The sequence below is a fragment of the Solea solea genome, chromosome 2 (genome assembly GCF_958295425.1).
Source record: "Solea solea chromosome 2, fSolSol10.1, whole genome shotgun sequence".
Lineage (NCBI taxonomy): Eukaryota > Metazoa > Chordata > Actinopteri > Pleuronectiformes > Soleidae > Solea > Solea solea.
This window is the reverse complement of record NC_081135.1, coordinates 38,978,861-39,003,183: the sequence shown is the minus strand read 5'-3', so window position 1 is coordinate 39,003,183 and position 24,323 is coordinate 38,978,861. Positions and strand designations below refer to the sequence as shown.

Below are 24,323 nucleotides of genomic sequence, written 5' to 3'. Positions count from 1 at the left end.
ACAGAAGACAAACCACAGTTCACTGAACCTGGAACATAAACGTGTGTTTTTAATAAAAAGAATTTGTCTAATCTGTCGCTCGTCATAATCCCTCAGATGATTCACTCATGTGTAATCTGCAAATTAAAAACAGGACATTTGTGTAACAGCATATCAGTGCATTCTTCACCTTCTGGAACAACGTCAGTTTGGTTACAAGTCATAAATAACATTTTTAATTCTTCCACGTTGATGATGATTTGGCAGAAACAGGAATATTTTAGATTTTTACGGTGGTTGAAGCCACGCGGTGGTGAAAGCGCTTAAACATAGAGGTTGTTTTCTGCCAGAACAATCCAGCAGTTATGATTTCATACTTTCTATGTTTTTTTTCTTACAGTTCATAACGATGTCATAGAAATAAAGATTTCTTCTTCTTCTTCGGCAGAATCTAAGACGCCAGGCCGAGCAGGAACCCTCCGACAAAACCACTGGTGACCACGATGTTCTTCTTCACGAACTCTGTGGACTGAAAACACAAAAACAACATTAAAGAAGCTGAAAATGACAGAAAGTAGAAAATATTCACATTAAAGAAGCTGAAAAATGACAGAAAGTAGAAAATATTCACATTTAAGAAGCTGAAAAATGACAGAAAGTATAAAATATTCACATTTAAGAAGCTGAAAAATGACAGAAAGTAGAAAATATTCACATTTATGAAGCTGAAAATGACAGAAACCAATGAATTGATGATCAAAATGCAGCCCTGAGTCACACCACTAAAAATAAACGACATAAAAGAGACATAAACTCCAGTGTGGCTTAAATTAAACCTTCTAAAAAACTTCTGACATCAGTTTTAAAGACTTTTGTACGTGACAACACAGAAAATGTCCAGACTGAGACATTTTCAACTTGTTCAGAGTTTGAGTCCTCACCTTCTCCACAAACGTGTTGAGCTCCGGACCTGCCTGATGAGTTCCCTTCTTAATGTGTTTCTTGGCCTTGTTCACGTCCTTCTCCACTCTCTTCCAGTCCACCTGGATGTACCCGCTGTTGTTGGCTATCTGCACAAAACAAACAAGAACAGAAGTAAGACGGTGTTTCTTTTACATCTGTGTCGGGTTTAAATGTGCGGCCGTACCTGCAGCAGCAGCAAACCTCCTCCCACAGACGTCGCTGCCACTTTACCGACCTTCTGAAACAGGTAACCTGCACACCTGAAACCAAACACAGCGTCAAGGTTACCCTGACCTCAATGTGCCCAAATATGGTCTCTGGTGTTTCCTGTTGGCGTACGGCCATAGAGGCACGCGGCCTTTCCTTCATCGCTGATGCTGATGTTATTATATAAACACATGGTCTGTGTGTGTGTGTCGATATCATGTGAACGTTATTCTCCTCATTGTTCTGTGTACAGAATGACGCAGTTTTCCTTTGTATCGTAGAATCCACGTCCCAGTGGGCAAAAAACACGAGTGAAAACACTGATTAAAGGCGATTAATATCAATGTGGATGGCGTCTGTTTTCTATCACTATTACACCGCTAAGTGGAAACTTAAGGGAAACTGACAACGATCGTTAAGGTTTTAGAAAGTTGAAGATGTTCTGATGATGCTGCAGGTCTAGAATAATGTTTCCATACTGGTGACAAACAGCAGGGGGCAGTATAAGGATCAGATCATATTCCCCCCATCAGGTTCTGTGAATTTAAAGTGACAGGGAACTCTAGTTTTTAGAGCTGATGAACAAATGAGTGAACCTAAATTATTTCAGAGAAAATCAGGAGCGACAGCAAACGATGGGACACCTGAATGCAGCACGGTGCATTTAAGGGAACAACATTATTTACCATCCACTCACTCCTCCGATGGCTATCTGTGTGGCCACAGAGTATTTCTCAGCGACCGGGCCGGAGTTTTTGCCAAACAAGCGATTCCACCATCGCTGACGTTTGGCGTATTCTGTCAGGTCCACGATCTGATCGTAAATCTCCTCCTCCACTGCAACACAGACACAACAACTGTCAGTGACACAACAACTGTCAGTGACACAACAACTGTCAGTGACACAACTTATCGACTATTGAGATCAGGACTTCATCTGTTTTTTTTGTTCTTTTTAAATAATTCAAACCAGTTTGTTTGATTTTTCAGCTTCTTAAATGTGAATATTTCCTCTTTTTTTTCTGGTGAGAACGTCATCATTTCCAGGTTTGACAAACACTGATCAACATTTTCTGGACCAAAGAGAAAGTGGAAGTGAAGCTGCAGATAAATAAATGCACCTATATATGAAAACATTATATTTTTTGGTATTTTTAATTGTGCTTCTTAAACAGCTGTGAATTGTTTATCAGGGAAGTAAAACATGTTTATTTTAATAAATTATTTTATATTTGGTGTACTTGGGAAATCTCACATTGAGTTTAAATTGAATATTCAGCTCATTCAATGCAAAATATTCATAATTTCATGTAAATTTGGGACCAAATCACTCTGCCCTTGCGTATTTATTTTTATTTTAATTAAAAAAAAAAAAACTGGTTTTAAAAACGTGGGTCGTGACTAAATGACTCAGCATAAAAGTGGGTAAAAGCTAACGATGACGTCACCGTTCTCAGCTTTAATCACAAAGTGGTTAAAGGCTTAGCATGAAGTTAGCATCATCACACAAGTTTAGCCGAGCCACAGTGGGAAAAGTTAGCCACAGACGCTACGTCTGGAGACACAGTCCGCTTTAAACACGGAAACATGACGGATAAAAGTTCACCAACGAGTCCGCAGAGTGAGTGACGCTGAGAGGAAACACCGCGGGCCCGGTTCTGTTCACACACCGACCCGCTATCAGTTTAAAAGAAAGCCTGTTACTAAAGTTGCTAATGTAGCTCCTGCGCTTACCCTTGTCACGGTCCGCCATTTTGGATCCTGTCTGGTCCGTGTCCTCAGCTGCCTGCTGCTGACGCATGATTACGTCACACGCCTCATTTACATAATTGAAACTGTCAAAGTAAAAGCGAAAGAGACAGGCACGTGCACGTAGATGTACATATTAAATAATAAAAACATTAAGTACAAAATTCAAGTATCTGTTACTTTGTTATTTATATTTCTAGCAACTTTGATTTTACTTCACTACATATCCTCTTTGTTACTCATTACAACCAAACAAAATCAAGAGAAGAAGAGTTGGTATTATGGTCTGTATTTACATAGAGCTTTTCTAGTGTTGATGAGCTAATTTACACAACAATGTTCACCCATCGACACTGTAACATGGCTCAAGGACACATATAGACAAGCAGAGCCAAGAACTGAACCCACAACCTTCCAGTTGAAAGACAACTTCCCCTACCACTGAGCCACCATGCTCACTAAGCACCATACTTTTACTTCTAATACTTATTTTATATCAGAAAATGACTTTTGAACGTCATAAACTTTAAGACTTTTACTAAAGTAATATTATTTAAAAAAGGGACTTCAACTTATACCAAAGTCTTTTCTGGTCACATACTTGTACTTTTACTCAAGTAGCACTTTAAGGTACTTTATACAACACTGGTAATAATAGTTATTATATTTATGTATATTTACATAAACTGATAAACAGTGGGAAAAGTAACACATTTATAGAACATTACAAGAAATATAGTTGATGTACATATATACAAACAAAATTGAGTTGAATGTGAATTGATTCTGACGTTGTATGTACATGATGCTAAATAAAGGTTATTTAGCATAAAACAAACAATAGATTTCAGTGTACTTACAGATTATAAGAGTTTACATATAATATAATAAATTATAATATTCTGACTTCATTCAAAAAATAAATTGTGCAAATGTGTGCATAAATCTGTGCACTGGACACTTCATAAAAAAGGATAATGTAAGGTCATGTCAACATATTTAGAATATTTTTGACTATTAAAGAACTAACTACATTTTTATTATTATTGAATCAATTTATTAATCTACCTATCACAGCTAAAGGAAAGCTTAAAGTTATATATAATCCACCAGTTGGAAAACAAGATATCTATCTATCTATCTATCCATCTACCACTGTATTTGTGCAACGTTGCAACAAACATCCTTGACAGTCGCCCCCTTGTGGACAAACACGAGAACTGTTTCGACCAATGGGGCTGCTTCAAAATACAGTTACATCATCATAATACTGCGTTAGAATCCAATCACAGCACAGGAGGGCGGGACTCTCTGTGGGGGGGCGGGGGTTGTCGGTGTGACCTGGCGTGTGCGTGCGCGTGTTCGTCCGCATGTGCGCAGCGCATCAACTGGACACTCTCACGTGACAGCGGTGTGGCTCCGCCGATTGGTGGCAACGCGCGGAGGGCGTGTCCACGGTGGCGGCGTGCGTTTTGCCTCTGTGACACAATTACAACAACTTTGAGCCGCTGGTTGGGGAAGTTTGCGACGTTTTCAAACCACAACTCCCTCGTACAAGGCCAACATCCCGCCAACTCCATGCACACCGCGGCCCCGGAGCACACGTCGTATTCCCGTGTACAATGAAGAGTGTGGACGGTAATTTGAAGGGATCATTTCCTTGAGGATTTGGCAAAAGAACTGCGCTGCTACGCCCCGTTTTAGTCCTGGATAGGCGCGCGACACTTTTCCGTCTGTTCGCGTTTCGCCGGAGTCGCTCGGTCCGCGTCGATCGTCCCGTTCTCCTTCGCCATGAAATCGTGCGGAGTGTCGCTCACCACCGCCGCCGCCTCCGCCGCTGCCCGGAGCGTCGGCGCTGCTGCTGCCGCCGCCGCTGCTGCTAATGACGAGGAGAAAATGGCGTCGGGAAAAGCGACTGAAATCGAAGAGGACTTTCCGAAGCTAACGGCGGCGGAGAGAGAGCGTCTGCTCGGCGTGGACAGGTCAGGCAAGCCGCGGTGTGAACACCCGCAGCTTTTCTCACAATTTGCGCTCTTATTGTTTCCTCCACGCACTTTAAAACAACAAATAACGAACGAACGAACGAACGCCTGCCTCCCTCCTTCCCCTCCACTAACACGGAACCGCCTGTGTTGTGTTGTGTTGTCTGTCCTCTACTTGCAGTTCACTGTTTGGATTTCATAGGCTTCAAGAAGATGGCGCCAGAACGAAGGCCTTGCTTTTAAAGGTATGACACCGTGTGTTCACACTCGCCGCCGCGATCTGCTCTCATTAGTTCATATATCCCGGGTTAAATAAGTGCTTACACACACACACACACACACAGGCCGCACATTTCCACAACTTTGAAGCAGCTGTGTCCGTGAACGCACCACTCACTCAGTATTATTATTACTGTAAATGTGTTTACACGGAGCACAGTCACATTAATGCATCTTGTAATAGCCTCTGTTATATGATTAATAATCTCGGATTATACACAGATTAATACTTTATATCCCTTCAGTCATAGACACCACTCCAACCCCGATTTCTTACCCATGTGCTGCAGACAAACCTGCATTTCTTTGTGAGGCAAATCCATTATGATCAGTTCTCTGCATAATATATAAAACAGAGGCTTTAAAATCGTACAATAAAACAAAATTAGCATTGCTGCACCTAAGAAACGATCTGGAAGCTGGTTTAAAAAATCCATAAAATAAAAAAGTATACACAAATAAATATTAGACGTAGGACGTAGCACCTGTTTATTTCAAATTGACTCGTGGTAGTTACTGTTTACACGAGAGGCTGAGTAGAGAATATATTGTTATTTGGTTGGAGCTTTCATTTAATTCAGCTGCCACATGCATTTCTCCTACAGTGTACCAAATACATACGGTTGACTTGTGTCTTGTCATTTAGTCAAATCTGCTCTATTTACAGCAAAATACAAGGAACAACAACGACACTAATGCTGTTAACCACATCTTACAGTTAAGACACATAACGATTGACCAGTTGGTGTAATTTAGCCACATGCTTTCACCGAATTTGATCGGGATTTGGGTGTTTTGTTTAGTTGTATGGTTTGCTTGGATTTGTGGTTCGTTAGTTTGGTGACTAAAACATGTTCAGGGTCGCATGTAATGTTGTTACAACTACTTTTATTGTGTCGTTGTGGTTTAAGATGATAGTTAAAGGGTTTCTGGAGAGGTGTTGTGTTTGCTGGAGTGGTGTGGACGGCTCTTGTACCACATTACGTTACAATACTGTGGATTAAAACACACTGGAGAACCTGCTAATCGAGATGAACATATGTTGGCACCTCGCTGCCTGTTACAGCTCTATTTAAAGTGTGATAAGAAACCACAGACGATGACGTGTGCACTTTATGTCGAGGAAACGCTGCCTGCTTGACAGAAATGTTGTCCTCCGCTCAACCGGCGCGAGAGAGATCGGGTCACGCGTCAGCTCGCGCTGCTAGCATGTAGCACGCAACTACGCTCACTGTGCTAGCATGTAGCGGCTAACGGTGGCGGTAGCAGTGTCACTCTAGCCTCGGTACTCGCGGCACTAACTGCCGGTGCCGCCTGCTGGTGCCGCGAGTACCGCTCACTCGGCTCACTCTGCTAGCATGTAGCACGCAACTACCTTCTATGTGCTAGTATGTAGCGGCTAACGACGCTCACCCTGTTAGCACGTAACGGCTAACGACGCTCAATCTATCATCATGTATCTGTTCGTCGTCACTATCCAGAGACAAATAAACACACAGATCAGTCATTTAATGTGACATCATTAACTATAACCACTGTTTGATGTGGCCCAAAATGGCGGGGGTTGGTGAAGAAGAAAAAACGAATGTGCGAGCGAACGTTTGCTAGCTAAATAGCTAGAGGGGCTAAGCTAATCAGCGTTAGCTTGTGTATAAATAAACAATAGAAATGGCGACTAAAGGCGTTGAGTGAGTGTCAGTAACAATTATGTGTCATTAGAGCAGGAAGCTGAGGACACGCACTGATATAATTACAGTGTTTGGTGCAGTAACGGTGTCTCGGTGTCCTCAAACATGTGGCTGCAGCTGCTGCTCGAGGTTTAGCTGAGGTCAATGTTTGGTTACAGTAGAGTTTTATCACGGCCCAGACATGGACCAGTTGCCTGTTTTAATGTTGTGGTTGTACATGTTTGTATCATCGGACCAAATTATCTCTCTAATCGGACTTAATTATTGTCTTAGTGCGACTAACATGCATGTAAACATACCATGTTTTTTACGTAGAAATAAAATTATATGTTTGTTTATTTATTTATTTATTTATTTATACACACACACACACTACGGAAGATCACCACTGATCAGCCACAACAGTAAAACAGACAACTGGATTTATCGTTCTAGTTGAACGGAGTAAATGTGTCATCATAAATAAATACTCTTGTCCCTGAGGTGGAGTAAATCTTCTTTGACGCTGTCGTCATTGTGTACATCCTCTTTCTGGACTCTTCCATGTGTAAATGTAGGGGGTGACTTTTGTTAACACAGTAAATGATACAGAGCGATTTTAGAACAATTAATCATTTTAATGTTTGCAATAATACACACACATGTTGTATGTTCCATACTAGTGCAGTACCTGTTCAACATGTGCCTTGAAGGCATGGAAGCGGGTCTTTTTAGTGATCGGTCTATAATATTAATAATAAAGCTACTAATTATGACATTGTTATGTAGCACCTAACAACAGAGTTTACTTGGTGCTTTCAAGTGCCAACAGACATTATTTCATGTAGAAGTCCCCACACCTTCTCACATCTTGCTAAGCGTTGGCTACTTGGCAAACCTGGCACAATGCATATTCTCTTGTTGTACAAGATTAATGTTTTATTGTGCATTGTTCATTACATTCACAGACCAGGTTCATGAAAGCCAAACAAGATGACAGCCCTGTTTACTACTTTTTCTTCCATCTTGTTGTTGTTTCTTGTCTATCTATCAAAATGACAAGTCATTTGTTTGGCAGTTTAAATCCTGGATGATGATGTCCATATTTGGACATATACAGTTGGTGCTATGCAAAACCTGTAAGCCCTGGAAGGTTCTAGTTTGGTGTCAGTTGTGTGGAGTCAACCCCCGTTATCCTCAACTTCTCACATTAACACTGTAATATGAGTGAAATAGATTGAAGTGCTGTGTGTCACCACTCCAACCCTTCACACTCCTCTGGTTCTGTTTTCCAGGCCGTCAGCTGCTATGAAGCTCTCATCCTGAAAGCAGAGGGGAAAGTGGACCCTGACATTTTCTGTCAACTGGGTCACTTCAACCTCCTGCTGGAGGACTATCAGAAAGGTGAGCGTCTCAGTCACGCTACATTCATTCATTTTTTTGAACAATTAAAACCAGCTGTGTCCAGACTAGATCTGGACAATATGTGGATAATACTGTACAACTATATCTGGTGACATGAGACTGATCTGGTCTTTTGGATCTCATATCATGATATCATGAAGTATCTGGGATGACTTTTTCCTGGTTTAAAAGGCTGCTGCATTGTTATTATTTGCAAAATACACTATATATATATATATATATATATATATATATATATATATATACATACATACATACATAGCAGGTGTTATGTGAAATTTTAAGATCATGTAATACAGATCATAAACAGTAGATCATATTTTATTTTAATTTTTTACAGTGTATTTTACAGTGTATCCAGAGGAAAAAAAACAACTGTGTGCAGCTTTATATTCACATTTATCTCCGTTATCAGCATATAGACTCGAAATACACTCATTATTGTGTATAAAACATCACCCAGATTTTAAAGCGTTTTTAACGTTCAAAGTGAAACACTTTTTTACAATTGTTGTAAAGTGTGTAACATTTGTATTTGTGTGTGTGTATTTTTGCAGCATTATCTGCATACCAGAGGTACTTCAGTTTACAGTCGGAATACTGGAAGGTGAGTTTGCTCAACACTACACACACGTGGGAAAATGCCCATCATTCTGAATTGAAAAAATTTCAAAATTCCCAAACTTCTTCTGAAGTTTCTGAAGTAAGAGTATTTGATTGATTATCAAAGGTCGAGCTTTCATCTTTTATATATATAAATGTGTGTGTGTGTGTGTGTGTGTGTGTGTATATGTTTACATACATACACACATATATATATATATATATATATATATATATATATATACATACATACATACATATTAAAAGGATACAAAAATGTGTTTTTACTCTAATGACGACTTCATTTGTCATGAATCTGTTACCACAAGGTGGCAGCGTCAACAAGCAGTTAGTTGTTGGACGTCGCGTGTTTGTAGCAGTGACAACATTTACGAGGTTTCTTGAATGCATCTTAAAGCTGCTCCTCCAAGTCATAAATAGAATAAAAGTTATGGAAAATAGATTGGTGAAAACTGTGGGCTTATCATATCACAGCCAAGTCACAGGAAACAGGAAATGTCACACATTTTTAGAGCGATTTAAGGATGAAGTGGAAAACTTTTCTTGTTTTCTAAAACCAGCCTTACATTTGACCGTTGTCTGAGCTTTTTAAAAAGTGTTTTATTTTATTTTTGGCCGTGTTGGTCGTGCTGTCAGGTGTTTATCACACAGATATTATTAGACTCCTCCTTGACACAGTGACGTGCAGTAACTATCTATCACTGTGTGTGTGTCTATATGAGGCCGTGATGTGCATCTACACTTCCTCTTCACACCCTCACAACTTGCTAAAGTCCCAACACTTCTATGAAATGTTGCGCTGCAAAAAACAAAGTAACATTTTCTTCACAATAACTCATGTTTTTTAAAGTCAATGTGGTTAAAAAAAGTGTTACAACAGGGTTGTCATGACGATACGGGAAATAAAAGCTCGATACCAAATACCCAGTAATGTACAATTTTTGCAATATGCACATTTGTGAAGAGAACATGTTCGTTAATATTGCCCTTCATTTAAAACAACAACAACAAACAATCATGTAAATGATGTAAATAAAAGTAACTTTTTCTTCACTTCTGGGGACCTGAACCTAAATGAACCACAAAATAGTGAAACCAGAAAATATTCAAATTCATGAAGCTAAAAAATCAAAAAAACTGTTTGTAAAAATAAATACTCAAACTGACATTCAATATTAAATATGAATCGATTATTTGAGTTCTCTTTACAATGATAGCATTAAAATTGTGGATAGATATCATTTTTGTTCATTACATTTTCATATTGTCTCAGTGCAGATGATGATTTCGCCCATTTAAATAAACGGTAAAAATGAACCAATAATAGTGTACAGTGTTGTCTAAATGTTGATGTTTTACTTACATTTTAAACATTTATTACAGGGTCACATTTGTGCTGTTGTTGTTGACACTGGCTTTCTGTTTATTACCCCCAGAATGCTGCCTTTTTATACGGCCTGGCCATGGTTTACTTCCATTACAACGCTTATCAGTGGTAAGTTTGTTATTTCCACTTTAAAACCTCTTTGAGCTGAAAGACGATCGGGTGTCCGGTGTGAACCAGACACCGGTTAACACCCACCCACCACGACTCAGTGTGGTATCAGTTTTGGAACTTTAAGTAGATTTTGAAGTCTTTTTAACTTTGATCTACAGTGTGACATTGTTGTCTTTGACGTCGCTCTGTCACAGTTTAGTGTCGGCTCAGCTGAGCCTGGTCAGAGCAGGAACCAAACAAACAGCAGGTACCTCCAGGTTCTATCACTGATGGACAAGCAAGTAAAAATGAGAGCTGGAACTGTTCAGTGGAATAGTCTTAAATCTGATCAAATACAGAACTTGAGTGGATTCTCCTGAAACCTCGTGTCATGTGTTTGAGTCCTGAGGCCGTGTTGAAAGTCTCATTTCTCAGTTGAGCTGTTTGCAGCTTCACAGCCTCCAGTGGATTTTACATTCAGGGAGGGTGACAGTGAGGGAGGGAGGGAGGGAGGGAGTCACGCAGGATTACGTCACTCTGAGCCCAAAGCTCATAGGAATGCTGAGCTGTCAGATGGTGAACGTTGTGACCTCATGAGGACACGAGCGAGCGTCCAGGATTTGTCCCTCGGACACAACATTAGGTTTCAAATGTGAATGTGTGGATTATTTCTGCTTTGAAGTCTGAAACTGTATCTGTGTAAGAGACTCACACACAGATGTGAAATAATCTGACTGTGTTCCACTGTCACAGTCTGTTCTGTTCCCAGCATTCACTCTGGATTCTGCTGAGAGAGGGAGGGAGGGAGGGAGGGAGGGGGAGGGAGGAGGGGGCATTGAGTTCACTGTGCGTGTGTGTGCGTGTGTGCGTGTGTGCGTGTGTGTGTGTGTGTGTGTGTGTGTGAGCTCGGCTTAGTGGTACAGCAGAAAGGCTTCATCGTTGTCATAGCGACACAGTGAGTGCCAGTTTGTGTAAATACGCTCTTCTCTCTGCTGTTTGTTTTTCCATGTCGTTAAAACAGAGGAGGATAAAATCTACATGGCGCTCGTTTTTAGCACGTAATTTACAACAGATTATAATCTCGTGAAGTCGGCCTGACATTCATCATCTATTCCCCCAAGCGAGAATTCCCGAGTTTCCTTCACTGAGTTTGACACCAACCATCTCTGATGTACAGCACTTTGTTTCAGCTGTTGTTGTTGTTGTTGTTGTTCTGAAAGTGCTTTATAAATAAAGTTGGATTGGACAGCAGGTCTGATAAAAAAGAACTTGGCTTTGTTTTGTGAAAGGAGTAGAAATGATGCTTTTGTGTGTGTCTCTGTCTTTGTTCCCAGGGCCATCAAGGCGTTCCAGGAGGTGCTGTACATCGACCCCGGCTTCTGTCGAGTGAAGGAGATTCATCTGAGGCTGGGACTCATGTTTAAAGTCAACACAGACCACGAGTCCAGTTTAAAGGTAGACCCAAAACCGCTGGATTACACTCTTATTGTTGTTTATGTGTTGTTATGACTGTGCTGTGAGCGCCCCCTGCTGCTGAGACACACATGCACACGCCCAGTAGAAAACATGATCAACAGAATATATTCATCACTCTCTGCTTTATCTCACTGTGAGACAGACTTTTCCAACAGGAAACCACTCACTCTCCCACACCAAAGCCCACAGAGAAAACCACTGATTTTAACAACAGACAGACACACAGACAGACACACAGACAGACAGACAGACAGACAGACACACAGACACACAGACAGACACACACAGGAGTTGTTGATCCACTGCTGCCTCCATCACTAAGTTGGGCAGTCTGTGGCCAAGTGGAAAGGGAACTTGGCTTGTCATCAGAGGGTCGCCAGTTCAAGTCCCCACCAGGTCAAAAGGGCGGGGGTACCCCTGAGCAAGGTACCCCAGGTGCTACGCAGTGTGGCTGCCCACTGCTCCTAATTCTAGGATGGGTCAAATGCAGAGAAATAATTTCCCTAAGGGGATTAAGAAAGTATAAGATAGATAAGTTCAAATGTCTTATTTTGTCAATTTGGCATTGGAAATTCTTTGTTCAGATTGACCTCAGTGACACAAAGTGACCACACGAGGCAGCAGAGGACCAGCAGCTCCTGTGTCCCTGCAGCTAAAATCACCGGTTTTCTCTGTGGGCTTTGGTGTGGGAGAGTGAGTGGTTTACAAACGTCAGTGTGAAAACGTTCCTGTGTGGAAAGTCTGTCTCACAGTGTATGTTGACTATTTTGATAATCAGAGCGGTTGTTGGTGTTTTTGTTTTGAACAATGAAACCAAGTGTTTCAGCTTCTTTAATGTGAATATTTTCTGATGTCTTTTCTCCATAAAACAAAGAAATCATTCAAACTCAATCATTTTGGTTTGTGAACAAAAACAAGACAGAACATCATCATCATCATCATTTCCACGTTTGATGAACACTGATCAGCATTTTCTGACATTTTCTGAACCAAACAACTATCCACAGATGAATCGGTGATGAAAACATCACTTCCTTCTATCATGAGTTAACAGACTAGAAAAGAGTTTATGTCACAGTGTTGTGATGACGATGACGACGCAGCATCAGGACCACCTTTCTCAGATCTAACCTCTGTTCACCTGCTCCCTCTACGTCTTCTCACGATTTCCTGTTTGCTCCTCTGAATGGTTCCCCCCTCTCCTGCCTTTATTCCATCTCTGCTGCTCTGAACGCGCTCACACACCCCTCCCCTGTCCACAACTGGGCCAGTGTGTGTGCGCCTGTGTGTGTGTGCGCCTGTGTGTGTGTGCGCCTGTGTGTGTGTGTGCGCCTGTGTGTGTGTGTGTGCGTGTGTGTGTGTGTTGCTGGCAGAGAGCCATGACTATAAGGGGAGAGTAAGAGCTGAAGACAGAGTGAGCACGTGCAGCCGACTTCAGCTCAGTAATCTGTTCCACCGCCATCATGTACTGGCGCGTCTTTACGACACAGTTGCAGCATGACTCGGCTGCTTTCTGTCTTCTTCTTCATCAGTGATAAACCTGACGATACTAAACTGTGACGTCATCAGACTGAAGGTCACTGATTGGTCAGAGTCATGTAAATGATGGTAATCATGTTCATTTTTGTTAAGAAGCTAAAAATCTGTTTTTCTTCACTCAATAGAACTCACACCAAACCTCATAGAGAAGACCAGTGATTTTAGCTGCTGGTCCTCTGCTGCCTCGTGTGGTCACTTTGTGTCACTGAGTTAAGTCTCAATGAAATATTTTAAAAGGCGAATTGACAAAAAAAGACATTAGAATTTAGTGATGGAGGCAGCAGTGGATCAACAACCCCTGTGTGTGTGTGTGTGTGTGTGTGTGAGATGTTAAAATCACTGGTTTTCTCTATGGGCTTTGGTGTGGGAGAGTGAGTGGTTTACAAAGGAAATGTATTTTAATAATGACAAACCGTTGGAAATATTCACATTAAAGAAACCGGAATCATTCTGTGAATATCATCTCCACGTTTGACAAACAGACATTTTATGAACCAAAAAACACAAATGAATCTCAGAAATAAGTGAGTGATTAATTACTCATGGAAGTAAAAATACACTATAACACTAATAACTGCATTTTCTTCACTTCTGTGAACAAAATACTTGTCATTTACAGTGTTTTCATATTAAAATAAACACTGTGTGACTGTTACAGAGACGAGGTGAGACGCAGGGAAGGAGTGTGTGTGTGTGTGTGTGTGTGTGCGTGTGTGTGTGTGTGTGTGTGTGTGTGTGTGTCATCACTCTGCTCTGTAGCCGTCTGCTGAATAGTAATCACTGACACCAGGAGAGAAGAGGGGGAAGGAGTGTGTGTGAGAGAGAGAGAGAGAGAGAAAGACATGGGTAGGGAGGTGGAATGCCAAGCTGACAGTCCTGCTGCATTATATCTGCCTGCTGGAAGAGCAAGTGTGAAAGACGAGGAAGGAAAGAAGGAAGGAAGGGAAGGTCAGAGGAACAGAGAGAGCGACAGGAGGATGCAGCGGGGTTTCAGGACGAGTGAGAGCTGCCTGACATAGGTAACCCCAGAGAGAGAGTGTGTGTGTGTGTGTGTGTGTGATATCTGGTCGCTTGCAGCGCTGCTTAATAAGGGAGTTGATTCTCAGAGGCCAGTGTGTGTGTGTGTGAGCTCCTGAATTCTAGCTGTCTGACTTTGACTCTGTGTGTGTGTGTGTTTTCTGTCATAAACACTGACCTTGTCAGGACCAATCGTTCTCATGGAGACCAAAACCTGGTCTTAGTGAGGCAGAGCCTCGTTTCTGAGGAACTGGTTTAAGTTTCGGACTAAGATTTGAATTGTTAGTTAGTCATTAACAGGTTATGGTTCAGGAGCTGGAGGCAGCAGCAGCTCAGTCTGTCCCGGGTGTCTCTTGGTCAGTTTCTGGTTTCAGGACTTCCTGGATCACTTAGTGACCCACATAGGGTCACTCAACACCTCTGGTGTTTGACTTTTCTATGAGCGCCTCTTTTAAAAGCCTGCGTGCAGCAGCAGTGTCCCAGTATCTGCAGTGAAGGTGAAGCCTGCTACACTGTCTCCTCAGACATGTGGTCAAACTCCGTCCTGCTGATTTATTCACAGCCTTATCGATGCTTTGTGGAGACGTTGATGATGTTGAAATCAGATTCCTGCTCTTGTTCTCCTCTAAACACGTCTCACCGCTCAGGAGGGATGGAAATGTAGTGATTTCTGACCTGTCATCTCATTCTTCTGTCATAATTAAATGCTTTTTTCTTCTCTCTGCAGCATTTTCAGCTGGCTGTGATCGACTCCAATCTCTGCACTTTGTCCAAAGCTGAAAGTAAGTTGCATTACGTGTGTGTGTGTGTGTGTGTGTGTGTGTGTGTGTGTGTGTGTGTGTGTGTGTGTGTGTGTGTGTGTGTGTGTGTGTGAGTGTGTGTGTGAGTGTGTGTGAGAGATTTGAAAGCATGCATTAAAAGGGCACAGGAATATTTCTACACAGCAGTTCTTCTCCTCTCTCCCTCCCTCTCTCTCTCTCTCTCTGTGCTGCCATTTCCCTGCTGACTCTGCCTCTGACTGTGGTTGCCTAGGAGACAGCACAAGGAGAGAGAGAGAGAGAGAGAGAGTGGTAGAGAGAGCTGAGCTCACACTGGTTTCACGCTGGTGAAACTGTTGCCCTCCCTCGTCTGTTTGCCGTCTGACCACGAGGGAGAATTATTAATATCTCTGATTCTTTCTCTTTTTTTCTCTCTGACATAAAAACCTAATTTTTCTTCTTTTCTCTTTTTTTCCTCCACAGTTCAGTTTCACATCGCTCATTTGTATGAGATCCAGGTAAGAACTTCATCTTTTATTCACTCTGTTTGCACTAAACATGGCCGCAGTGAGGGACAGTCCGCTGATTTTAGACATCTGAAGAATATTTACACTCATTTATTTGTTATTTTTAAACAAGAAACTAAAGACAAAGCTCTGTTCATGTGTTCATGTGCTCACAGTGTCAGCACTTCATCTGAGGTGTCGTTATTGTGTCCAGACAGGAAGTTCACAGCCAGACTCTGCTTTATGTGTGTGTGTGTGCTGATAAGAGATCAATCACTGTGTGTGTGTGCGCGCACACACCCTGCTCTGCTCTCGCCTGTCGTCCACACACACACACACACACACACACACTATTATCCACACAGACACAGAACCTTCCCTTTAACATCTTTTTCTTTGTCGTTCTTACAAAGTTTTGCGTTGTTTCAAGAATTTCATCCACACAAAAAAGCTCCAAAACGACTGTAAACACTGTAGTGTGTCTGCCGGGCCTGTGTGTGGCGCTGCAGCACAAATACACCACACAGCACTGCAGCACAAATACACCACACACAGAGGAAGGTGAACATGAAGCTGGTCGGGTTAAGACTTGTGTATACGTGTGTCGTATACATGAAAACACAAGGGTCCACACTCTGCCGTGGGTTAGACAACTAACGATCATTGTCTCCATGGATGGAGTGATCATTTGGTTCAGAACATTTACACTAATGTTGATCAGTGTTTGTCAAACGTTCACCTGGGTTTTTGTCTTTGATCGGAGCCGATGATGATGATGATGATGATGATGATGATAATAATAAAACATGCACGCACACAGTCTTTGACCTGAACGTGAGTGAAAACTCACCCGTTTTAATCCACTTAATCCTGGGATTAAATGTGTTTTTATGCCCATGTGAATGCAGCAGTTAAATAAAGATCGAGCAGGAGGAAAACAGACAGACAGACAGACAGACGTCATGTATCGCTCTATGATTACGTGTAGAAACACCACATAGAGAAAGGTCAAAGGTCAGGAAAGTGGCTGGTGCACGTGTTAGCGTAGCTTTCTCGCCCTCATGAGTCTAACTTTCATTCATTAGAGCAGCGCCACCATGAGGAAACATGAAGTAGTGACACTGACAGCTGATCGATGACGGTATGATCACCAAAGTCATGTTTTGACTCTGCGATACACAACAAAACACCATGTGTCAGAGGGGGCGGGCCTTACAATGATCAGACACACACACACACACACACACACATGCGTACGCCTCCACGCACCAGTTAAAACTCACGGTCACTAAAGGTCGTTGTGTCAAAACAAACAGCGGGATTTTAACTGTGAGCAGGCAGCTCAGGTTACACACACACACACACACACACACACACACGGGGGAGGGTCAGTGAAGACAGGCCAGACTCAACACTTCTTTAAGTGTGTCTGCACTTAAGTGTGTGTGTGTGTGTGTGTGTGTGTGTGTGTGGGGGGGGTCATTACGTCTTTAGTCTCTTTGTGTCTGTGCAGATAGAACCATAAAAACACACCGGACCCCTCCTGTCTGCTCTGAATGACCTCTCCTCCTCTTCTTCCTCCTCTTCTTCCTCCTCTTCCCTCTTTTCTTCGTCTCGTGTCATTCAGAAGAAACACAGAGCGGCGAAGGAAGCGTACGAGCGTGTGCTGCAGACGGACGATCTCCCTGCACAGGTGAAGGCCGCCACACTGCAACAACTCGGTGAGTGTCGTCCACTCACACGTCACTCTGACTTCACTCACGTCTGTACACATGTGTGTGGGGACAGTGAATGCATCGTGCTGTGTTCACTGGACTCTTTTTGTTTATTTCACACATTTCTACCTGTTTTTTTAAATTGTGTGTGTGTGTGTGTGTTTGCTGCAGGACCACAGCATTGTTTTCCACGTTCGCCCCTCCCCCATAGTTTGTGCAAGCACGTGCACACGAATGCAACATGAGTTTATTCATGAGGATCAGTTTTAAATTTAAAAGTTTTATTTAGTTTAATTTATAACAAATTTGATTCTCAGTGAGTAACATTTACGTCATGTTACGTCACATGTTCACGTCTTTATCTCGATCAACACGCTGTAGATCCTACAGAAGTGTTGATATTTTCGAGGTTCCTTGAAGGCATCTTGAAGCTGTGATGAACACACTGTAGATCCTACAGAAGGTGTTGATATTTACAAGGTTCCTTGAAGGCATCTTTGGATGCATGTTTTCCTCAGAAGACCCCTTCCTTACTAGTTAACGGCCAAAAAAGAAGATTATGAGCGACTGTTTGCAGCAATCCCACTGATCATAGCTCTTATATATAGAATTGTATAGAATAAATGGAATGGTGATGTCATCGGAGATTCCCTCACGTCTCATGGACGGTGTAGCTGCTCTCATGTTGTGTATCTAATGACTGACGGATGTTGTGGTGCTGCTGATGTTTGACGTAGTCCCTCTGCTCCACTCCTCCAGGCTGGATGCATCACACGGTGGAGCAGCTGGGAGATAAAGGCACCAAGGACAGCTATGCCATCCAGTGTCTGCAGAAGTCGTTAGAAGCTGACCCCAACTCTGGCCAATCCTGGTACTTTCTCGGCAGGTAAGAAACCACGAGAATATAAAAGATGTGATTTCACTGTATGACAATATCCAATACTGCTGTGAAGTCCAGTCCTAAGAAGAAGCTTGCTCCATGTTTTCCCTGTTGGACTGCAGTGTAATGGAACTCTTTGTTTCTCAGGTGTTATTCCAGTATTGGGAAGGTGCAGGATGCCTTCATCTCTTACCGTCAGTCCATCGATAAGTCGGAGGCCAGTGCTGACACCTGGTGCTCTATAGGGTAAGAGCTCGCCTTGTGTTTCAGTTTTTCATTCAACATTCATTCAGTTAGTGATATTTGAGTTAGTTTAGTAAGACCACCAAACAAGACTACGTCGTGGGCACGCGAGACCACCAAGTGAGACCAAGTGAAGACTTAGTCATGTTCTTATGAGGGGGTTGTGCAAGATCACGCGAGACTACATGTCCACGTGAGATCATGAGCCTAAATCCTGGTCGTCATGGTAACACTTTAACCGCAGGTGTAAAAAGTAGAGCTTTGTAACTGTAACGTGGTGAACTCAGGGCTGAGTTCAGTTTGGATATAAATGGAACAGAGAACAAGTATCTGCAGTGCGACACGGGACATGAGCAGAGGCTGAAGAGCAGCAGCAGCAGCAGCAGCAGCAGCAGCAGCAGCAGCAGGAGTCTGAGCCGGATCCTGATCCTGAGGCTGCTGCTATAAATAGACGAATGTCGGGTGTTTGATGTCGTCTGAGGTCAGGTAATGACTCTGCCTCTGCTGCAGGGTTCTGTACCAGCAGCAGAACCAGCCTATGGATGCACTGCAGGCCTACATCTGTGCCGTGCAGCTGGACAACAACCACGCCGCCGCCTGGATGGACCTGGGCACTCTGTACGAGTCCTGCGGTCAGCCGCACGACGCCATCAAGTGCTACGTCAACGCCACACGCAGCAGGGCCTGCCTCAACACGGCCGCGCTCACGCAACGCATCAAACTGCTGCAGGTGAGACGACCACACGTCACGACACGTCACGACACGTCACGACACGTCACGACACGTCACGTCACGTCACGACACGTCACGACACGTCACGACGCGTCACGACGCGTCACGACACGTCACGACACGACACGACACGACACGACACGACACGACACGACACGTCACGTCACGACACGACACGACACGTCAGTCTGGATGTTCTGGAGTCATCGCTGATATCACAACCAAGGATTCTACGTAAAAATCTGTAGTGATGCAGTTCCTGTCAGGACCTGAGCCACTAAAGTGTTGTGTCTTTATTCCACGGTGTCTTCCAGGCTCAGTTGTGTAACCTTCAGCCAGGTTCTCTGCAGAATAAGAGCAAAATGCTTCCCAGTATTGAAGAGGCGTGGAGCCTTCCCATCCCTGCTGAGCTCACGTCCAGGCAGGGAGGTCTGAACACGGCACAGACCCCACAGGTGAGCCACAGACACTCCCTGTTCCACACACAAGTGACGTTGTTATGAGGTAACATTAGGTTACTATATTTAGGTAAATGTCTCCCAACACCAATGTGCCCATTCACAAATTGTCAAGGATTTCAAAGACCCATGGGCAGCCTCCTTGGAATCCTTGGAATCCTTGAAAGTTTGTGAATTAAAAAAAAAATTCAAACGTCTCTCACTTTTTTTAGGTTAAGGATGATTTTCAAAAACTTTCAAGGGCCTTGAATTTATTTCCAAATTCACAAACTTTCAAGGATTTCAAGGAGGCTTCCCAAGGGTCCTTAAAATAAAAAATTCCAAGCCCTTAAAAGTAGCTTCTCAAGGGTCCTTGAAGTCCTAGAAAGTTTGTGAATTTGAGAAAAATTCAAGGTTTTTGAAAATTGTCCTCATCAGACATGTCACCCTCTGCCAATGTGCCCTTCAGTGTTTCACGGGTCCTTGAATTCCTTGAAAGTTTGTGAATTTAAAAAAGAATTGAAGGCCCATGAAAGTTGTTAATGGTCCTAAATAGACATGGGTCATTGAAAAAAAAAAGTTGATATTTAAGGTAAATCTCTCCCTTGTTTGTTATGACGCCACCTACTGTTCATGCCGACGCCGGACAAACGCTGTGGACACTGTCCTCTGTCTCTGTCCGCCGTTGACGTGAGATTCCGTGCAGAGCGATGAGCGAGTAAAGTTAAGAAAGAGAGAAAATGACCATGTGATGTCTGGGAAGTGAAAATTCAAAGATCTCTGTCTCACCAAAGACAAATCGAATCGAAGTGGACGCCATCATGGACGAAGACAAGCTCTTACAAGTTGTCCTCCCGTCTTAAGCTGTGTCGGTTTGTTTCTGTAAACTGTATTTGTGTGATTGTCCCTGATGTGTCCTCATTAACCGTGTCTCTGTTGCTGGGCGTCCAGACGTGTAAAGGAGACGGAGGACAGACGTCCAGTAATCACACGGAGCCACAGGCCAGTCCTGCCAAAAAGAAACGCACCGCCAGCCCAGTCAAGGTAACCATCAACATGTAATATCATAATAGAATAATAGAATATGTCAGCGGTGATTCACAGACGTCTTCTTTGTCTTTGTGTCTCTCTCAGAGTGTCCCAGACTCGTGGACAAGCAGCAGCAGTCAGCAGCAGCAGCAGCAGCAGCAGCAGCAGCAGATCCCCAGCTGGTACCTGACGCCACAGAAGCTCCAGGTGAGACATTTACTGCATTTACTCGTCTTTATCTGCACCTGGAGTTTGTTCATTCATAAAAACTTACCCTGAGATGAAAGAGATGAAAATAATCCTTTATATCACGCGTGTCTGTAAACCTGTAAATTAACATCAGCAACAGCTTTTTAGCTGAGTCATGTTACAGGCTCCTTATCTCTGCTTTATGGGACGCAGTTGGAGCATTATGTCTGTGAAAGAGCTTAAATATTTTGTATTTATATTTTTAAAAAAAGGCATAAGATGACGTGTCAGACATGAACAAATGCTATGTGATGTTACACTTCAGTATAATTGTTTATATTTAGCATTTCTGACAGATGAGAAAGAATAATGTCACCTAAACCTTTAAAACAGCTGCTGGATCACTTACGGACCAACCGAGCAAACCTCAAGCCTCCTCAGGTGCAGATGCTGGAGCAGCTGGAGAAGCAGTTCTCTGTCATGCAGCAGCATCAGCAGCAGCAGCAGCAGCAGCAGCAGCAGGTGAATAAAACAAACACACACGTATCCTGCTTCTGGTCTTTGTTCCCTAACCCTCATGGAGGCAGACACTCTTTGTTTTCTCAGTTTCTCTTCTCTTATTCTAGATTGTGTCTTTTAGCGCCCCCTGCCTTTTTAGTCTGTTTTTACTATTTTTTATTCCTCTCATCATCCTTTAAATGCTGCGTCACCTCTTTGAAGTATCTAAAGCTTTATTTACTCTTTATTTTTTCAGTGCACTAATCACTTTAATAACTAATAACTTTGCAATGTTTCCTCATTGGTGACGTTGTTTCCAGACCATTTTGTCTCTTTTAAGTAGGGCTGCAAGGATTAAACGTCAACTATTTTGATAATCAATAATAAATAGAGTGTTTATTTTATAATTAAAACCATTTTCTTTTCAGCTTCTTAAATGTGAATATTTTCTGGATTCGTTGCATCATCATTTCCACGTTTGACAAACACTGATCAATATTTTTCAACATTTAATGACATTTTATGATAATAGATTATAAAGAAATCTCTACTTTAATGCATGTTGTCATCCTAACCTTGTGTTTACAGCTGCAATTTTCATATTTGATTAATTTGACGGACGGTTAATATCTCTATTATTTTGTCGTGCTGTGGTTCATAAAACTGTTTTTAATGATTAAATCAAAACACTGTAAAGCTCTTTGTGCCCGGTTTAAATGTGTATGAAAATTGTTGTATGAATAAAGTTTGATTGAATGTTTTGTGTCAGCTGAGGCAGCAGGCGGTGACGGCAGCAGCAGTGAGCGGTCAGCTGAAGCCCCTCCTTCCCAACGGTCCTGCAGCTGAGCCTCCTCACCGCCATCACGCAGGTCTCACCCGCTCCTCTTCCTCCTCCTCCTCCCCCGTCAACCACGCGCCCGCGCAGCCCAACGGCTCCTGCTCCTCCAGTCCCGCGTCAGGGACGTCGCTGGGACACCAGGACAGGAAAAACCACAGCCTGGGCGTGGCAGGAGGCGGAGCCACCAACGGAAACAACAACAATGTGCCTTACCCGCAGCAGAACTCTCTACCTCACAACTGCACAGCTGCCAGTCAGCCCAGCACCAGCACCACCAGCAGTCCCAGTCACTCTGACGAGACGTGGAGGAGCCAACAGCCAAACACTACCACTCAGGTACTCACCCTCTCACGAGAGATTCACCCTCTCATGACCATCATGGTGTCTGAAGAACACCATCACGTCTTTGTCTCACTGTGAGACGGACTTTTCTCTCTGGGCTTTGGTGTGTGTGTGTGTGTGTGTGTGTGTGTGTGTGTGTGTGTGTGTGTGTGTGTGTGTGTGTGTGTGTGTGTGTGTGTGTGTGTGTGTGTGTGTGTGTGTGCGTGCGTGCGTGTGCGTGTGCGCGCGTCAGTGTGTGTGAGTCACAGTGAGACAAAGACATTGTTGAAGTCAGTTTAATGTGTTATTAATGTAAACGTGTCCTCCTCTCTGTCCAGGGGCTTCACAAAGGTCCAGGTTCACATTCGGCGGGTCCTAATGGAGAACCCCCTTTCTCCTCCTCGTCCTCCTCCCCTCACACCTCCTTCTCTTCCTCTGGCATTCTGAATCAGGTGGGACATTCCTCCTCCGGGCCCTGCACTGCCTCCTCCTCGGCCTCCTCCTTGTCCCCCACCTCCCCACAGACCACGCCCAACCACCTCTCCTCGCCCCCCCACTCCACAACTACCTCAGGGCTCCACACCAAAGACGCCACGCCTTCAGGGGGCAGCAGCAGCAGTAATGGTGCCGCTGTGCCGGGAGGCCTGGAGGCTGCCGCCAGGCACCCCGCAGCGGGGACGCCACTCAGCCCCGGCTCCGCCCCCACGCAGGGATTGACTAATCACGTCCAGGCGCGGGTGGCGGACGGCTCGGCGAGCCGGTCTCAGCCCGGCTCTCCTGCCCCCGGCGTGCGAACTCCAGACAATCCTCAGCTCTCAGCCTCGATAAAGGGAAAAGCCAATAACGACGACAACAATAACCACAGTAACCACGGAGATACTTCCTCAGAGAAACTCAACAACGTCCACCCGGGTCTCCACGGCAACGCCAAGCCAACGCCACAGCACTCTGCGGTCTCCGCCTCCTCTGCCGCCACGCCCTCTCCGTGCTCTGCAGATGCTCAGGCCAACAACACCAACAGCCTCTCCAGCCTTAACAGTCAGGGGCCCACGCTCAACGGGGAGGGGCTGGGCGACTCCCACAGCCCCAGGAGGGTGGGGCCACTGGGTGGAGCTCACAGACACGGTGCCCCCGCCGGTCTTTCCCCGTGGTCCTCGTTTTCCATCTACCCCAGCTCCAGTGAAGTCCTCAAAGCCTGCAGGTGAGACGCACTGACTGTCTCTCTCTCTCTGTGTGTGTGTGTGTGTACACACACTTAAAGGTGCAGTACGTAACTTGTGTTGTTCTTCGTGAACAGAAACGTTGCAACGTTCTTTGTTTTTCCGCGTCCTTCATCTGACAACAGGCAAAACTATCAGACCTGACTGAGGGAGCGTTTGTGTGTGTACAGCAGCAGAGCCGGGGTGGGCGGAGTGTTGTCTGTCTTCACCTGTGTGCAGTGCAGGGACAACACTGTGTGATTTGTCTATATTTAAAAAGCTCAGGTGTGAGGTCACGTTAGTCTGGTTTGAGGAAGACTTCATGGCTGTTGGTTCTGGTTCTGGTTCGGTTTGGTCCAGCTCAGAACAAGTTTAGGTGATTGTGATCGTTTTGACTGAAATGGTGATTTGTGGTCTGAGAGAAAATGGTAATACTTTGATTAGATTTCATTCCAGTGAAGTTATTATTAGTTAAAGAAAAAAGGAAACGTTTCTTGTACTTTGTTTGGATTGTGATCATCACTGTTGTCCAGACTGAGATGATGAAGATCAGGGTCAGTCACACTGATACTTCAGCCTGTGGTCATTTCATT

At 43.7% G+C, this 24,323-nt stretch overlaps 2 protein-coding genes across 2 annotated transcripts in view; one reads left to right on the top strand and one right to left on the bottom strand.

Annotated features, from left to right (window-relative positions):
• Positions 1-29: 29 nt before the first annotated feature.
• fundc1 (FUN14 domain containing 1) lies at positions 30-3,043 on the bottom strand. Its single transcript, XM_058623100.1, has 5 exons — positions 2,884-3,043; positions 1,836-1,986; positions 1,127-1,202; positions 921-1,049; positions 30-508 (listed from the first exon to the last, which is right to left on the bottom strand). Exons 1-5 carry the CDS (start codon positions 2,948-2,950, stop codon positions 431-433), a joined length of 501 nt encoding a protein of 166 aa, XP_058479083.1. The 5' UTR covers positions 2,951-3,043; the 3' UTR covers positions 30-430.
• A 1,199-nt stretch (positions 3,044-4,242) lies between these two features.
• The window catches only part of kdm6a (lysine (K)-specific demethylase 6A), a 26,326-nt gene continuing 6,245 nt past the window's right edge, over positions 4,243-24,323 (top strand). Inside the window, exons 1-18 of the mRNA XM_058623101.1 lie at positions 4,243-4,880; positions 5,062-5,125; positions 8,122-8,230; positions 8,809-8,858; positions 10,312-10,370; positions 11,687-11,807; positions 15,112-15,166; positions 15,626-15,660; positions 17,276-17,369; positions 18,123-18,249; positions 18,391-18,489; positions 18,997-19,216; positions 19,534-19,674; positions 20,608-20,700; positions 20,791-20,892; positions 21,268-21,396; positions 22,154-22,546; positions 22,870-23,732. Coding sequence (XP_058479084.1) covers positions 4,690-4,880; positions 5,062-5,125; positions 8,122-8,230; positions 8,809-8,858; positions 10,312-10,370; positions 11,687-11,807; positions 15,112-15,166; positions 15,626-15,660; positions 17,276-17,369; positions 18,123-18,249; positions 18,391-18,489; positions 18,997-19,216; positions 19,534-19,674; positions 20,608-20,700; positions 20,791-20,892; positions 21,268-21,396; positions 22,154-22,546; positions 22,870-23,732 — 2,945 coding nt within the window. The 5' untranslated portion in view covers positions 4,243-4,689. The remainder of the gene's footprint in view (positions 4,881-5,061; positions 5,126-8,121; positions 8,231-8,808; positions 8,859-10,311; positions 10,371-11,686; positions 11,808-15,111; positions 15,167-15,625; positions 15,661-17,275; positions 17,370-18,122; positions 18,250-18,390; positions 18,490-18,996; positions 19,217-19,533; positions 19,675-20,607; positions 20,701-20,790; positions 20,893-21,267; positions 21,397-22,153; positions 22,547-22,869; positions 23,733-24,323) is intronic.